We start from the raw sequence: 16,976 nt of genomic DNA on the forward strand, positions 1-16,976 counted from the left end.
ATTCAGAAAACTTCATTCTAGTTAGTATTCTAAGCCATGTACCCTCATTCATAAGAGTGAGAAGATGACGGTACTTATCTCAGAGGGCTGTTGATGGTTGAATAAAAAAAAAATGCATATAAAGCACTTAGTACCAGGTCTGGCTCAGAGCAGATATTTAATAAGATCTAGCTATTTAAATGTATTTTTCTTCAGGTAGTGAAATCTTTATGTACATGCACTTCAGTTTGCCTTAGTTTTTCATGTTTAAAATAAAATGATTTTATTTATTTATTTATTATTATTATTTTAATGCCTACAGCACCTGGTATTCCTAGGTGGTTTCCTAGGGTCCGACCCTGCTAAACTGTTGAGTTTAGATGAGGTCAGGCATGGTCAGGGTGGCAAGGCCATAGACTAAAATGAAATGATTTTAAATGTCCATTCTATCTCAGTAAAATTTTCATCGCTAATAAGAGTATATCAATTTATCTAGAAAATGGTTCAGTAGAAATTTAATAATTATATTTATGCTTTTATTTTTATTATTCAGTTGAATTTCTTTGATTTATTATAACTAATTAATCAATAGAGTCAATAGTCACATAGTCTTTTGTCAATATAAATTTTATAAGAGATAGGGTATAAAAATTTACTTAAGAGATAATGTTTATTGTATTTTTAAGTTTGACACAACCTTATGATTAGGTGCATATGAGATACTAAACATATACAAATGTAAAAAAAGATAGAAAATAATTTAAATACTGAAAATCTATTAAGTTTTAAAAAATTTGCAGCCTTTCAAAAGAAACCTTTAAAGCCACAAACATAAAATCAAGCAAAATTGGAAAACAGAGTGCAACACTCAAAAAATTAAAATTTTCCAAGAAAACGCTACCTGTCTCAGAAAGCTGAAATGTTCTATAACAGTTTTGATTAAGTGTTCCAGCTACTCAGTAGTTAGTTCCTTAATTTTACTGGATGAATTGGACACCTTTGCAAAGACTTTTGAGAGTTATTATTAACCTTCTAATGAGAAAAAGAGTCCTCCTGTTAAGAAACAAAAAGTATAGATTAAGGCTTTTAAAAGTACTGATTAAATAATAAAGTAACTTAAAATATAAACAAAATGCTTATTAAGTGAAAGCTGGCTGGCTTTCAAGGCGTAATTTAAAGCCTTTATCAAGTATTCTCTTCCTGGTGGCAGGCACCCTGTCCACTCCAGACAAACTGCTCCGACCTGCTGCCCATGAGGGTTGCCCATGGAGTCATTTATTTTCCATTTTCACACCTGTGCCTCACGATTAGCAGTTTTGCAAGCTTGGCTGTTTTTAAGGGAGGAAGATGAGAAGAAGTTCTTGTAAAAAAAAAACAAAAAAACAAAAATTAAGATAAGTAAGAAACTACTGTAATTTATCTCCATGTAACCTATAGGAAGCCATGAAATAGAAAAAAGATACTCCAGGCTCTCAAGACAGAAAGTCCCGAAGGTCACCCAGGCACTGGCTGCCTCGCTAACAGAACTGAAAGAGATTAAGACCAAGATAAAAAGCAAAGGTTTTCAGGAAAAACAGGCTACCTGCGTCTAAATGTAACCCAATGGCGTCAGGAAGTTATTTCTTATCAGAGATAAGATTTTTTCCCCAATAGGCAAAGGATTTGGCCAGGAGGAGTATTGATTGATTGCCTGTAATGTGTTTACTATCCTAAAAGGAATCCTTTTTTTTTTTTTTTTTTTTAACATGGCAATGATTGCCTTTTAAAATTTATCCCTTAAATTGTTTTAATTTCAGTCCTTTAAAAATGACTAGATCTGATAAATTATTTCTGTGCATAACCAAAATCTTTTACTCAAATTAAGAGAATTCAGTTTAGATTTCCTGAACTGCTCATGCTCCTCACTAACCTTCTCCAGTAATAAAACATCCAAATAACATTCCCCCACCCCCACAAATATATGTGCTCCTTTTTGTTACTGAAAATTTAAGTTGACATAAGATCTGGAAAAATCCTATTACCATGGCAATTTCAAGAAGAAACAATACACAGTCTTGACTGATGATTTGTTTTGTCTCTATCACATACGTGCCGTCACACAGATGCTAGGTTTTGTAAGGAATTGCTGGTGTAGAAGAATTCAGTACTGTATTAAAAGTAAACTTCCTCCTAGAAAAATGAAGGAATTAGGATACCTTGTGTGTACTACCACCTAGAACATGTTCTTGACACAAATTTAGGAGATGGTATAAGTAAAAGAGAATATATAACTATTTTTAATCAAATATTTAAAACTTTTCTGAGTTATAATTTACATACCATAAACTTCTTCCACTTTGTGTGCAACTCAATGATTTTTAGTGGCTTTACCAACTTGTGCAGCCACCACCACAATCTAGGTTTAGAACATTTATTTCCATCACCCCAGTAAGATTCCTTGGGCCCATTTACAATTAATTCCTGTTCCTAGCCTCAGGCATCCACGAATCTTTCTGTCTCTTTTGTCACATTTTCCTCTCCAAACAGAGATGAGACAAAGAAATCCAAGGATCTTTCATACAGAAGTAGAAAGATATTGTTTAGGATTTATGGTCTTTAGGATTTTAAAGGGAACCTTGGACACTAGGAAAGTCAGTGAGTTAGAAGGAGGTCAGTGTTGTGTCTAAGATTTAATTATCTCTTTAGTTAAAGACGATAGACTTAGATAGTTACAAGGGATTTTGATAATGAAAAAATACTGTTGCAAGTCTTGTATATCTTAACTAAGAAAATGTCTCTATCTTCAAAGCTAAAAAAAAAGTAACTTTCAGGTAAGAGTAAACTCGCAAGCATTCCTATAAAGTTCAGTTAAATATTTTTAAATCTTTGCTTATGAGACATCAGAGAGACAACCATTTCCTTAAACAAATTATATTTCAATAGGATTGATATAGAAAAGTTTTTCTGAAATGTAAGGTGTTTTTTTTTCTTCCAAGTTCTCAAATGCATATTATTCTAATGTATTTTGAGTACAGTAAATATATCAAACTATCATGGTTTTGGTTGACAAAATACTTTTCTAACCACTTCTTTCCTTCCTCCAGAATCTGTGTTTTAAGAAAGCTTTAGTCTCAGGTCTATCTTGCTTACATCCTGATTTCCAGGTATCCTTACCACGGGAAGGAACACCCAGCTTCCCAGAAATTTACTAAGAATTTACAAGAGGTCCTTTTATATTTGAAAGAGAAAACTGTTCTGTCAACTAATGATGAGAAATTAAAAAAAAAAAAAATCTCTAACCTAGATGGGACTCTAAATTTGGGAAATCCGTGGCACTTTCAACTTGAAATGTTGGTCACACAAATTTAAGAAGTTATTTTACACTACTTGTAGGAAACTGGTATTTGCTGTGTGTGTGTGTGTGTGTGTGTGTGTGTGTGTGTGTTTTAATTTCCCTGCATTAATAAAAACAAATGTTAGTTTTCTGTTTTTGATGTATGGGACATTTTTGTAGACCATAGGGTTTGAATTACCTCATGGCAGTTACTGAAGGTGTATCTTTTGGAGCAAACAAGTACTTGCAGTAGTAAATATATTCTGCCAGTAGCTTTCATAAGTTCGCAAAGCAAACGAGAAGTCTGCACTACTGACAACTAGGAGGCAAAGATTTGAGTTTAGGTTTCTTAGGAGTTGCTGAAGAAGATTGTGGACTACTTTTTTTGAAGAACTTTAAAGCAAGTGTGACTCGTCTGTCTTAAAAAGGACTATTATGATGAGTTGCTATATGCTAGAGACTTCAGATTCCGTTTCCATCCACTCCGTCCCCGCCCCCACCTCGAGTTTACAACAGAGACAGAGGAATCTTAAATGGGAACTTTCCACATTCTTGCAGTAAATAATAACTGAAATAAATATATATATAAAATCTGGCGGCGGGACTGGGGGGTGGGAATTCCGTGATGTAACTGATGTCTACAAAAAGAAAATGACAAATAATAGCAAGAAAGGGGCTGTTAGGGAAGGCAAGACTGTAAATGGTCTTTTCTTAGCTTTCTCCACAGCCGGTCCATTTCCCAGTTTTCAGGTCGACCACAACTGACTGCACTTTCGGTGGAAACAGGCATCTCATCCCCAGGGAAGGAAGACTTTACAGCATTCTTTTTCTTTCTTTTCTTTCTTTCTTTTTTCTTTCTTTTCTTTCTTTCTTTCTTTCTTTTTTTAAAGCAAATTGCTTTGTTCTTTCTAAAGAAACATCGTTCTCTAAATTCCTCCGGATCCGCCAAGCGCCGGGCGGAATTCCCGGTCCTTAGTAAAAGCTCATTAAAGGATCGTTTCCCCCCTGCGCTCCCCAGCTAGCACTTCCCCAGAACGGGACAGGTACAGCGTTTGCAAGGGAGCAAGTCTTGAACAGGAAGCTACGAAGGCAAATAAACTGAGTCCCAAGTCGGTGCACATTAGACCAAAGAAAGGGAACAGGAGAAAACCCAGCCGCGCCCCGGGACTGCAGAGTCTACATTCCCACAGCTGCAAGGTGGTGGCTACTTTATGGTTTTTTTCCTCCCCCCGAAATACCCTCCAGTGAGCAGAGATTTTTTTCTAGATATGATGAAATGCCCTCTAACTGCCCGCCCCCCGGACCCCATCACAATAAGAAAAGGGAACCGGGGTGGGGGTGGGGGGGGAGGGACGACGAGGGAGGAGGTCTTGCAAACCCTTCGCTTCACACAACCCCAGCCCCTCCCTTTCCTCCCAGTCTCTCTTTTCCAGCCGCTTCCCATCCATCCCCCTCAGCCCCCAAAAGTTGGACGACCGCAAAGGAAATCGAAAAAAAGTTCTCTAGCCCCGACCCTGGCGGGCGATCAGCATCTCTTTTGTTCGCGGCGAACCCACAGTCCCCTGACGTCACTCGGAGCCGCAGCCAATCCGCAGTCGTCGTCGGCGGCGGGTCCCTCCTCCCGAGCGCCTGGGCCTCGCGGGGGGCAGGAGGGGACCGTCCCATATAAACCCCGGCTGTCCGGGCTCCGCCGCCCGCGCCGGCAGCGCTGTACAGGGGGGGCAGAGGGGGACCCCTGTCGCGTGCCGGGACCCACAGCCACAACTTCTCTTTCGTCCTCTCCTTCCCCTCCGTACCTCTACCCGTCCCTTTCCCCGTCCCCTGACCCTTACCTTTGAGGCGTCAACCCCCAGGAGGCACTGGAAGAGACTTTTCCCGCAGGCTGCGAAAGGAACTAAACTTGGTGGCAACTTGCCTCCTGGTGAGGGCGTCTCTCCCCGCACGGTCTCAAGATGCTCAGGGGTCCGGGGCCCGGGCTGCTGCTGCTGGCTGTCCTGTCCCTGGGGATAGCTGTGTCCTCCACTCGAGCCTGGAGGAGCAAGAGGCAGGCTCAGCAAATCATTCAGCCTCAGGTCCCGGTGGCTGTCAGCCAAAACAAGCGTGAGTATTGACCGCGAGCTGAAACAAGCTGTCGCAGGGATGGGACCATAAAACCAACCAAAGTTGTAGCTGAAGTTTAGCGCGCTTGCGTGCGTGGAGCGTTTGCACGCCTTAACGAGAGAAACCGGCTGTGGACACAAAAGGCTCTTGGTTTGAGCAGGCTGAGAGCCTAGGATAAGATAATACATTGGAGGACAGGGGCTTTACAATGTCCTGCTGCTCTCTTATCAACTCTACACTGCCAGGTCGTCCTCCTGTGAATGCATCAAAACTTACCTTTAAAGAGAAAATACCGTACACCTTTAAATTTTCGTTTGGGGTTAGTGTGGTCCTGCTTATTTTCTGTGTTACTAAATAACTGGTTAAATATTTTCAGAATGGGGGTAGGAAGAAGGTAGCTCCATAGCTACGTTGTTCCTAACCAACTTGAAAGAGAGGTGATTTAGTTCAGATTGCCTTGGGGGGCCCCTCAGGACGTCTCTCCAGGAACAGAGATCGGAATTCCTCTTAGTTTTTCAAAGACACACCCTCCCTTTGCCTTGGCTAAAGGAAACTGCTTGAAATTGCCCTCTTAACTTCTTAACTCAGAAGAGCATTGAAATTCCTTGCACAGTTTAAAATGCAATTCCAGTTATCTGCTTTTCAAAATGTTTCCACTTCTTCGATGTAGACCCCTGGCCAGATGGAAATGACATCATTTTATAACATTTAGCTAAGTTAAAAGAAAAAAAAAGAAAAGGAATACCTAAATATCTACGTGTACAAATAGTGGTTAACTCTTTATATAGCTGGTTTCTATATCTACATTTTAGTGGACTATTGATTTTAATTCTCCTGGTGCTTGATGATTAACTTGTTTTTCTATGTTTGTTGCTTAGGCTCACCAATTTAGTTGTGCACAAAAAGTCCATGATTTGGAAAAGGGGGGGGGGAGATGCAGACGTGATAACTTTTTGCGTCAATTATTCACAGCTGGTTGTTTTGACAACGGGAATCACTATCAGATAAATCAACAATGGGAACGCATCTACCTGGGCAACACCTTGGTTTGTACCTGTTACGGAGGGAGCCGCGGCTTTAGTTGCGAGAGCAAACCTGAACGTAAGTGATGGGGACCCTGGTAGGTAGTACCTTGTAGCAGATGGAGGAGTGGTGCTTGTTAATTAAACTTAACATTAGTAGTAAAAATACATACACCATTTTTTAATAGAATGATCCATCATTTCCTCTTTAAAAACATTTAGTGACTGCTTATATTTGCACTTCATGTGTTACTTTTTCACCTTTAAAGCAAAAAGAACAAACTTATCCCTGAGTCATTCCTTCTTGTCTGTCGTCTTACTCTCTCAAAGGCTTTGATGAGAAAAATGAAAGATTTTGTGTGTTCTCCCTCCAAAAACACTTGCTTGTAAAATTTTAATTTATTAGAAAGTTATTTCAGATCTTAAACTGTAAGATCGTGGGCCAGAAAACACTTTGAGCACTGTATTATAAAATGTTCTCATTTCTTTATGACTGTTGATATGTTTCTTGTAAATTTAGCAACCTTTACAAAGAAGCAGGGTTGAGGCTAAAATGGTAATGGTAGGATTAACAAACCACTGTGTCTGGTGGGGGTGGGGCTCTTTAAATTGTTTGCTTTTCACATGGACCTTGGTTTGACTTTCCGAGTTAGACATAGATGTGAATCTGAAGCCCTTCCTTTACCATCTAAGTGGTCCTAAAGGAGTATTTATGTGGCTTTTTCTGAAAGGCCTGAGACTCCTTTACAATAGAAATTAATTGACAGAAAATTAGAGAACTCGTAAAAGTTTAAAAGCTGAGGCTTTATTAGAGCCTAAGGTCAAATTTGGATGTCCCACTTCAAGTTTTTAAAACCTTCCTTTTGTACCGTGCAACTCATAGAAGGGAAAAGTGAGTTTTCCTTTGAGTGTGATTAGTGGAACAGAAAAGCTTTTACATATGTGAGGCTCACATGGACTTTCCTTCTTCCCTCAGCTGAAGAGACTTGCTTTGACAAGTATACTGGGAACACTTACCGGGTGGGTGACACTTACGAGCGCCCTAAAGACTCCATGATCTGGGACTGTACCTGCATTGGGGCTGGACGAAGGCGGATAAGCTGCACCATTGCAAGTAAGAAAGACATTCTGTAAAATGATTCTAAAATATCATAATATGAATTTCTCCATTAGGGTCACTGTCACTTTCTGTTACCCATGACGGGATATTTCTAATTTAGAGATTTACCCCAGGAGACCAGGTTTTCTTATGTGGTCACCCAACTGGCTCCTGTGCTTCTGGAAGATGATTCTGAGCACAGGTAGAATCACTGATTAGTCTGTATGGAGGAGAGAGAGAAAGAGAACGAATGAATACATAATGTAACCAAGTAGATCTCCTGGGTTCCATTCCAGTAAAACATACATACTTAGAAGCATCTTCAAGCCAGACTGATCGTGTGATCATCCACAGCGATCGGGAAGATGGTCATGGAAAGCGAATTAGCCATTGTGTGAACAGCAATTCTTGTTTGCAATGCGAAGACCTCGTGCATTCCACAAAGTCTGGTTTCTTTGTGACCAGTAGTTTATACACAGGAAGCAGATCTTTCTATTCCTAGGGATAATATGGAATCATAAGCCTAATAGTGTTTCCTTAGTACTTTGGGAACTAGGTTGACTCATCAATTCTAGTTTAGCTCAGGTATTTTTTCCAGTGTGATTCACTGTGTTACCAGTACATTCTGTTAACATAGCATTTGGTTTTTTTTAATCTATCCTTTAAGTCACTTTAAAGGCTTCTGTCTGAAAGAACAATTCAGTTCCTTGTGAATAAGCTCAATACACTTTCCCCATACTCAATGTCAGAGTTTGTCCAAGTGGCTTGGCAAATCTTAATTGTCAAGGATCTATAGTGTTTACAGTCTACTAGACAGTTCAGTCTTTGGGTGTGCCATTACGTTTAATACACTAGAAAAGTACCTGGATTTCCATACTTGATATGTGTACATCTATTTGCGTTTTGCCAAAATGACATTTCTAACAGGATAAAGTACAGTCTCCACACTCCCAAAAGCTGAACTACTATCCCTGATATGACCTCTTCTTGGATTAGTCGTCTCAGGTTTAACCTGCATTGTGTGTGTGGAGACCAGACCATGCTTGCCAGCCTTACTTTTCTGCTTTAGGACCCAATTTCCTGTGATCCCTTTGGAGAACCAAGGTTTATGACCACTTTCTTTGCCATTCAGTTTTCTCTGTGATTTCCTGTTGTGCTTAAACAAAACATTGAAATGAATGACCCCAAGCGACCAGAACTGTTAACTTTCCTCCTGTCTCTGATGAGAAAGCTGTCCTCTGTGTTCTTACTTGGGCTAACCCAAGTACCTACTCTGGACAGCATGAGACGTATTCTTTTTAAAAAATATTTTCTGTCGCATCTCTAACGATTGCTTTTTATCTTGACCAGACCGCTGCCACGAAGGGGGTCAGTCCTACAAGATTGGTGACACCTGGAGGAGACCCCATGAGACCGGTGGTTACATGTTAGAGTGTGTGTGCCTCGGCAATGGGAAAGGAGAATGGACCTGCAAACCCATAGGTGTGTGACTGGTAGGAATGAATGAAGGGTGGGAACGTACAGTCATATGTTGGAATGAAACCAGAATCCATATGGACAAGACGTCTGAATTCCAATTCAAAAAACAACTAAATGAAAAGTTTATTTTTTTTTAAAAAAGAAATATTCTATAATCCATAGTCTTAAGGAGTCAAATCAAAAAGTACTCACCCCTGTATAGAAGTCTGAGTTTTGTTTCAAAAGCATAAGATAGAATTAAAAGATTTAGAGAAAAGTCATTTCTCTTGTCTGAGATCCGGTCTGAGATTTTTTTCCTTGGTCAAGATAAACTTATTTAAAAGAGAAAATGATACTTTTTAAACATTTTTTTTTCATTGGAACACACTGGACTAAAACACAAAATTTTGTGTGTTCTGTCAAACCTTAGTAATTTTCTTCAAAATAAAAATTGTTGAGTTTCACTTGGTCTCAATATTCGGTTGAACTCTATAGATACAAATTTAAAAGTTTCTGGCTGGAAATTTTACTTTTTATTGTTTATTTCAGAAGTTTTTATTTTGTTTTATGTTATGTTTGTTTTTACAGAAATACAATTTTTAAATACTTGTCATATTTTTAGTCATTCATAATTGATCATTCATAATTAGATTGGAATTTTGCATATTTAGTCTCCCACAGACTGGATACATACGTAAATCCTTTTCAGTTAAAATAGTGATATGAAGAAGGTGCTAGCTAAAAATACACAGTCCGTGTACTTATTAGGAGAACAAAATTTCTGCCTGCCAACTCTACTTGAGCTTTCTTTCGCTTTGGTTACTTACTACGTGCTTAGTTACAGGGCTTTTTTTTTTTTTTTTCAACAGAATACCACTTAAAAAATGTGGCTAGGTTTTTGCTTACACAATACACTTTAAATTACAGGGAGACAGCACAATTTAAAATAACTTTTCTTTCTTCCTTTTTTTCTCCACATTTTCCGATAGCTGAGAAATGTTTTGATCACGCTGGTGGGACCTCCTATGTCGTTGGGGAAACCTGGGAAAAGCCCTATCAAGGCTGGATGATGGTGGATTGTACTTGTCTGGGAGAAGGCAGTGGACGCATCACCTGTACCTCTCGAAGTACGCTTTAGATCTTTATGTTAAGATGAGTTCAGGTATTGTTTTCTGAATTCCTAGAGAGAAGGATAATGCGTTGTCACTTAGAACACAATGACCAACCAACCAACCAACCAACCAACTTCTGCTTATTCAAAGACTAAATTAAAGAACAAAGCCAAAAAAACTTAGTTAAATAAGGACTTAGGCTATCAGCTACAAAGAAAAAACCTTAATATTCACTTCAATGCCAAATGTGCTGTGGACATTAAGATTAGTTGCAAATGTTTAATCTGAATTATCTTCGAGATATCTTGCAAGTATGCATCTTTGGGCACGTGAGTACTATTGGCAGAATGGAGCAAGCTTTAAAATTTTAAATTTCTTTTTATGTTTCAAAATTAAATAAGGCATATTCATAGGCAAAATTGATGAAAATAAAAAGTCCTTATTCCATTGGTTAAAAAAAATTTTTTTTTTAATTTATTTTTTTAGTGCCTACAGCACCTGGTATTCCTAGGTGATCTTCCATTCAAGTACTAACCAGGCCTGACCCTGCTTAGCTTCTGAGCTCAGACGAGATCGGGCGTGTTCAGGGTGGCATGACCATAGCCATTGGTTAAAATTCTATGTCTCTTTGGGATTAAGGACAGTGCCTCTCAACCATAGTTCTTAAATAGGGTTATTAGTCCTATAAAGAAGTTGGCTTCTTAAGGTCGCCTTAGGGGTTCAAGGTTTCTTTTTTTCTGATACTTCAAAATAATAGCAACTATAGCGTTTGTTAAGGCAAAATAGCCATTAACTATTGGTGTTAAAAATGTTTTAAATCAAATCTAAATATTTCAAACCTATTTATCTTGCTTAAAATAACCACCTTTAAATGTCCATCATCCAAATGTGAATTCATTGCTAACAAAAAATAAATCTCTCATGGAAAGTGATAATTCTTCCCAAATCTTTCCCAGAAACTTGCTGGTTCATTAAATCTTTTGCCTTTAAAATGTTATAATCATCAGATTTTTAAGACCTTCGTGGTAATGTTTTAGCTTAAGACAAATTAGATGACCGACTCAGCCTCTTATCTATTATTTAAAACTCTTCTAATAGCAAGTTGGGAAAAGTTTCTCAAAGAAAAGTCATTTATTGTATGAAATTTTATAAGTCCCCACTTTGTACACGATGATATTGGAATGCAAAAGTGAATTGGACATCAGCCCAGTCTTCAAAGAGTGAGTAGGTCAGGAAGTTGAGAACTGCTTATGTATTCATCTTCTACAAAGCACAATATTAACGGCTTCGAGACAAATATTGAGAATAGTGCTATGGAAGTTCAAGGGAAGACAATACTTTTAGCTGAGGGCTTGGGAAAAGCTGTAGCCAGCCATAATATCTTCATTCAAACCTCTATTCTGATGATAGATCAGGATGGGTGTATATTTATGTGAATTTACATCAGTTGTCTTAATTCTTTTTCTCTCACTCAGCACAGTCATTTTCTGATTCACAAATCAAATCCTCTCTACTCACATTGTAGCATATGGACAAAACCATATTATAACTGAAACAATCTATTTGCCAGATAATCGAACACGTAGACTAATGGGAATTTAGTTATAAATTATAATTTTACTTTTATAATCCTATTTTCCCACTGCAGAGTTAACACTGAGAAATTCAAAAGAAACTATTTTGTTGGTGGTTTTAAATAAGCATATGTACAGGGGGAAGAAGAGACCATTTTAGTCACAGAAGTTGGTAGTCCCCTCAATTTTTTACATAACTAATGAAAAAAAAGAGATACTGCTACCTTCTTAGAGCTTCTTTGGGGCAAATGAAACTTACTTGCCTTCCTATTGTTTCTGTTTTTCTAAAGAAAGTCCCCTATTGAAAGAAAGGTCATACACAGTAATTACTGGGAGGGCCTGAGAATGAAAGAGAAGGGAAATGGAAAGCCAGAGAGTGAATTTGGTTAAAGGAACAATGTTAAAAACTATGTTAAAAAGTGAATGAAAGATCATAAAAAAAAAAAAAAAGTATTTTGGCAAACAGGGAAGTGGAACTGGACTAAATCATACAGCTCCCTTTCCTCTGTAGCGCATGTAATTCCATCTTTTGGAAGTTTAATGTGTTTGGCACCATAGCTCAATATAAACCTATCATCGAAAAATAGCTTACCAAGCTTTACTATATTCATTATTTGGGTTTCACTTGAGCATTTGACAAACTTGACCTGACTGACATATCTAAATGCTTTCTTTCCAACACAGACAGGTGCAATGATCAGGACACTAAGACATCCTACAGAATCGGTGATACCTGGAGCAAGAAGGATAACCGGGGGAACCTGCTCCAGTGCATCTGCACGGGCAATGGCAGAGGGGAGTGGAAGTGTGAAAGGCACGCATCTCTGCAGACCACATCCACCGGTGGGTGAGGCACAGAAGGAGCGGGGCCGGACACGGGGAAGCGTTCCCAAAAATGGTTCTGCGAGTCCATCTCCCTTGACATGCCATTTAAGGACGATTTGCGGTGTTCCGGCTAATAAGCCGAGTTCATTTATGTGTTGTTAGTTATTAAAACTTTATTTAATGTTTTCAATTTATATAAAAAGGAAATGAAAATAGATCCTAGGGGGAAAAGCAGTTTGAGCCCCAAGAGGTCAAATCGATGTTTAAAAAAAAATGCTAATATCATAAATATCATAAATACTAATATATATAAGATAGATATATTGATATAGATCGATCTATATATGTACACATATAGCTACACACATATACATACATGTATATGGATTTTAAATATTTAAAGCATATGTTAATGGAAATGAGAATTACGATGAGTTATATGACTGCTTGATTCTTCTGCTAGGAAAGGAGAAAAAAATACATTTATTGTTTTTCAAAATGGAATATATTTCCTTGTCCTGACATTCAGCTCTTTTTCTAGCGGAAACCATCTTTTATGTGTGGTTTCCATGCTCCAGCAAACTTTATTGCATTCCATAAAATAATGTACTATCATTTTCTTCATGTATTGTCATTCGCAATTTAAGAAATTCATAGAGAGCCTAGAGATGGTAATGAGTGACACAGTATCTTAAGTATTCTTTTAATAGGACATTTTAAATATTTCTGGTACAAGTAAAAGATCTTTGTATTATAGCCTCTTTTGTAAGAATCAGAAGAAAGAAATATGGTAATCAAGGGTGTGTATTTCTTCTGTTATTCTTAATATATTTTGGTTAAGTTTTCATTGTGTACTGTGCTAGCATCGTTGCTTAGCCTCTTAGCAAACTATCATTTACCTAAAACTATTAATTACTCTTCTTGGGTTTTTCTCCTTTTGATGAGTTTTCATCTTGTTCTGAGCACTTATTGAAGGTGAGCAAGATTAGATTTGATAATATATTTTAGTTGTTTGATTATCATCAGTAGAATTGCTGCTAATCCCCAAAAGAAAATTAAAATCATCAATTTACTGAAATAATTTTAATTTAAAAGGGTAGTCAGTGTTAAATGGGGTAAGCATTTAGTAAATGTTACCTATTTTTATTCAAAAAGTCTGAGAAACACTGGGTTAAATAAAATGAAATCTACTTTTATAGGAGCTTTATGTTCATGTGCCTTCTGATTCTGCCAGGTCGGGTGTGTGAGTACAGAGGCCTTGTTCCCAGGATATATGATCTTAGGAAGTATCGTTTGTGAAGTATCTCTGGGTTCTAGTGTCCAGCTTCAGTTTAGGAAGGAACTGAATTCCATGTAGCAGTCATTCTAGCATCAATTCTGACTCTTCTCTGCTGTGGGTCCGGCCTTTAGGAGAACAGATTTCTACAAGTTTAAAGAACAAGTAGACACAATCTGTTATCTTACCTTGAAAGGGAGGGTGTTTTAGGAGGATCTATTGGTTTTAGGGAAAAAAAAAAAAAAAAACAGATCCACAAATAATCCAGTGGAGAAACAAAATTTGGAAGGACATTCTAATATGCTGCCCAGGGTACCCTCTGAAGAGCCCAGAGTTATGCAGATGGCAAGAGGTCCACCGCAGAGTGGCAGGGACTTCTCAAAACAAGGTCAGAAAGAGAAATGCCCAGGCATATTGGGCTTATGGAAGCTGCTAAGAGAGGAAGGATGAGGTGGACCACTCCAGGTGAAGAGAAAAGCATGAGGACAGCACAGGGCACATAAGAGAATGATGAATAGCTCGGGAGACAAGGCCTAGAGCAAGGAAGGAAGTGGTCAGAAGTGAGCTGGAACGAAAGTAGGTATGAAGAATTGTGAGGGCACGGACTGTGAGCTTCTTGGAGAGAGTAATGAGAGAAGGTGTCTGCCCTGTTAAGTGGAAGACTAATGTGTGTGGTTTAGAAATATAATCCCAGTAGTTCCAGATGATTTGGAAAATAAAGGCCCTTTGATAGACTTTGTGGATTATTTTGTCAGCTGGATGTAAAAACCATCAAATGGGAGGGGCATTTTTTCCCAGTTTCAGGTCAGTAACAACATAGATTTCAGAGTGATCTGTACAGGACCCTAACGATCCCGACTTCAGGAAATAGTTACTTTCTCTTGTCCAACTTTGTGAGTTTCCTTTTTCATGTTCCTAGGATCTGGCACCGTCTCAGATGTCCGAATGGCCATTTACCAGCCCCAGCCTCACCCCCAGCCTGCTCCGTTTGGTCACTGTGTCACAGACAGTGGTGTGGTTTACTCGGTGGGGATGCAGTGGCTGAAGACACAGGGAAACAAGCAGATGCTTTGCACTTGCCTGGGCAACGGAGTCAGCTGCCAAGAGACAGGTCTGCATTACCTTTTCAAAAAATAGTACCGATAACTTCTTTAATATTTAGTTTTTGAAAGGCGATACATTCATTTACCCCTCAAAATGTAGAATAATAAAGCAAACGAGAAAAGCTTATAATCTCACCACTTGTGATAACAACCAGGATTGACATTTGATATGTTATCTTTCAATATTTTTAGTCTATTTTCTTTTCTGTCACGTGGATTAAACTGCTCTGTATTTGTTTGTCTAAAATGTTGTTATAAGGTGGGGAGGTCACTTTCTGAATAACTATAATCATCTATATTTTGTACTCCACATCTCAGACTCCACATCTCAGATTTCTGCAGCTTTGCGATATAAACTTCAACAATCTAATGCATCTCTTCTGGGCTACAAAAGTGGTAGTTAGTAACTATAGCCATAATAATCGGTGCGCTTGACTTTTTCCCTAGAATAGCCTCATATGTTAATTTTTATGCCAGCAACAGAGTCATGCATATCCCTCCAGTATCCTTTCAGCAGCACCTTTAAGTAATTTGTATTAATAGAGCTTTACAAATGGAGAAACTGAGGCATGGTAGCAGAAGTTGTAACAAAGGACCACTAGCAGAGGAATCAGGTGTCGCACTAGCCACAAAAAGACATGGCTTCCTGCATTTTGACTGAAATTAACCAGATGATCATCTGTATTTGCAGCATAAGCTCGATCTCTCTATTAAGGTATAAATAAGCACCTACTGGTGGCTGATAAATGCAGCTGTATTTACCAAGACCCTTTTGGTTATGCTTGCAGCTATAACACAAACTTATGGTGGCAATTCAAACGGGGAGGCCTGTGTCTTACCGTTTACCTACAACGGCAGGACTTTCTACTCCTGCACCACAGAAGGGCGACAGGATGGACATCTCTGGTGCAGCACGACTTCCAATTATGAGCAAGATCAGAAATATTCTTTCTGTACAGACCATACTGGTGAGTCTCCCAAGGGAGAAACACAGCAGTGAGAAAGACCCATTTCTCATGCCCTGTGTTTATTAGCTAGCAATCTAGCCATTAATCATGAGGCTGCCCCAAAAGTATCACTTTTCTTCAGTCTAGACCCCAGAGACATGGAGCTAATTTAGGAGTGGAAGATCCTGCCATGGTCCCAGTATCCTTGGGAAATGACACCAAGGGAAGAGCCCTCCAGTTCATTTATTCCTGACACATCGGAATTATGATGTGATTAAATATACTTTTATATTGAAACCAGAATGCAATCCCGCAAGGCTGAAGAATACACAGGATGGATGCCTGAGTGTTTTTGCTTATCTTCTGCTTTAAACTGTTTTATTCAATGTGACTATTGATTTTTTCTTTTTTTCTTTTTTGGCTGAGAAAACGAGAGTGAAAATTGGATTTAAATCTGTTTTGAAGGTGAAAGTGAATATGCTAAGGAAGCTCAGAACTGTATTAGCAGACATATTTTATTCTGAGATAGACTCTCTGTAAATTAGCTGCAGAAAACCTGGCTCTCTCAAGACACTTCTATAGTAATTCCCGACTGTACGCTGGAAAGCTCAAGTGTCATTTTTTTTTCCTTCCTATTTGTGTATTGTTCTGGGCAGTTTTGGTTCAGACTCGAGGCGGAAATTCCAACGGCGCCCTCTGCCACTTCCCTTTCTTGTACAACAACCACAACTACACGGACTGTACTTCTGAGGGCAGGAGGGACAACATGAAGTGGTGTGGAACCACACAGAACTATGATGCTGACCAGAAGTTCGGATTCTGCCCCATGGCTGGTAAGATGCAGCCTCTGTAGATTATCATTTACGAACTAAGACGGGATGATGTTCGCTTCGCTCCCACTTTCCCCATTAAGCCCTCATGTTGAGATGGTGAAAAACTTTATGTGATATACTACATAGATGAATTATATAATTCTTTATACAATTTAAAAATCCGCATGGATATAATTTCATATTTGAAAAATACATAAATATAATAAACAATACTTTTTAAAATGCCTGGACATTTAATTATAAAGAACACACAACTGAGTAGCTTAAAACATTTCAAATGAACTGATTGCTGTAGTCACAGGTCTGCAATATTTCCACATGATTTTGGCTTAACT

General features: G+C 38.5%; 1 protein-coding gene and 1 pseudogene across 12 annotated transcripts in view; one reads left to right on the forward strand and one right to left on the reverse strand.

Annotated features, from left to right (window-relative positions):
• The first annotated feature begins 4,972 nt into the window (after nucleotides 1-4,972).
• FN1 (fibronectin 1) overlaps nucleotides 4,973-16,976 on the forward strand; it is a 64,720-nt gene continuing 52,716 nt past the window's right edge. For 9 of the 12 annotated variants that reach the window (XM_036236002.1, XM_036236003.1, XM_036236007.1 and 6 more), the window contains exons 1-9: nucleotides 4,973-5,392; nucleotides 6,365-6,493; nucleotides 7,391-7,528; nucleotides 8,864-8,995; nucleotides 9,961-10,098; nucleotides 12,342-12,500; nucleotides 14,678-14,869; nucleotides 15,650-15,829; nucleotides 16,465-16,641. In XM_036236002.1, coding sequence (XP_036091895.1) covers nucleotides 5,245-5,392; nucleotides 6,365-6,493; nucleotides 7,391-7,528; nucleotides 8,864-8,995; nucleotides 9,961-10,098; nucleotides 12,342-12,500; nucleotides 14,678-14,869; nucleotides 15,650-15,829; nucleotides 16,465-16,641 — 1,393 coding nt within the window. In that variant the 5' untranslated portion in view covers nucleotides 4,973-5,244. The remainder of the gene's footprint in view (nucleotides 5,393-6,364; nucleotides 6,494-7,390; nucleotides 7,529-8,863; nucleotides 8,996-9,960; nucleotides 10,099-12,341; nucleotides 12,501-14,677; nucleotides 14,870-15,649; nucleotides 15,830-16,464; nucleotides 16,642-16,976) is intronic. The other 3 variants (XM_036236010.1, XM_036236011.1, XM_036236012.1) reach the window with 1 other exon arrangement.
• On the reverse strand, nucleotides 10,570-10,688 carry LOC118614661 (annotated as a pseudogene).

This window comes from Rousettus aegyptiacus, unplaced genomic scaffold (assembly GCF_014176215.1).
Source record: "Rousettus aegyptiacus isolate mRouAeg1 unplaced genomic scaffold, mRouAeg1.p scaffold_m13_p_2, whole genome shotgun sequence".
Taxonomy (NCBI): Eukaryota; Metazoa; Chordata; class Mammalia; order Chiroptera; family Pteropodidae; genus Rousettus; species Rousettus aegyptiacus.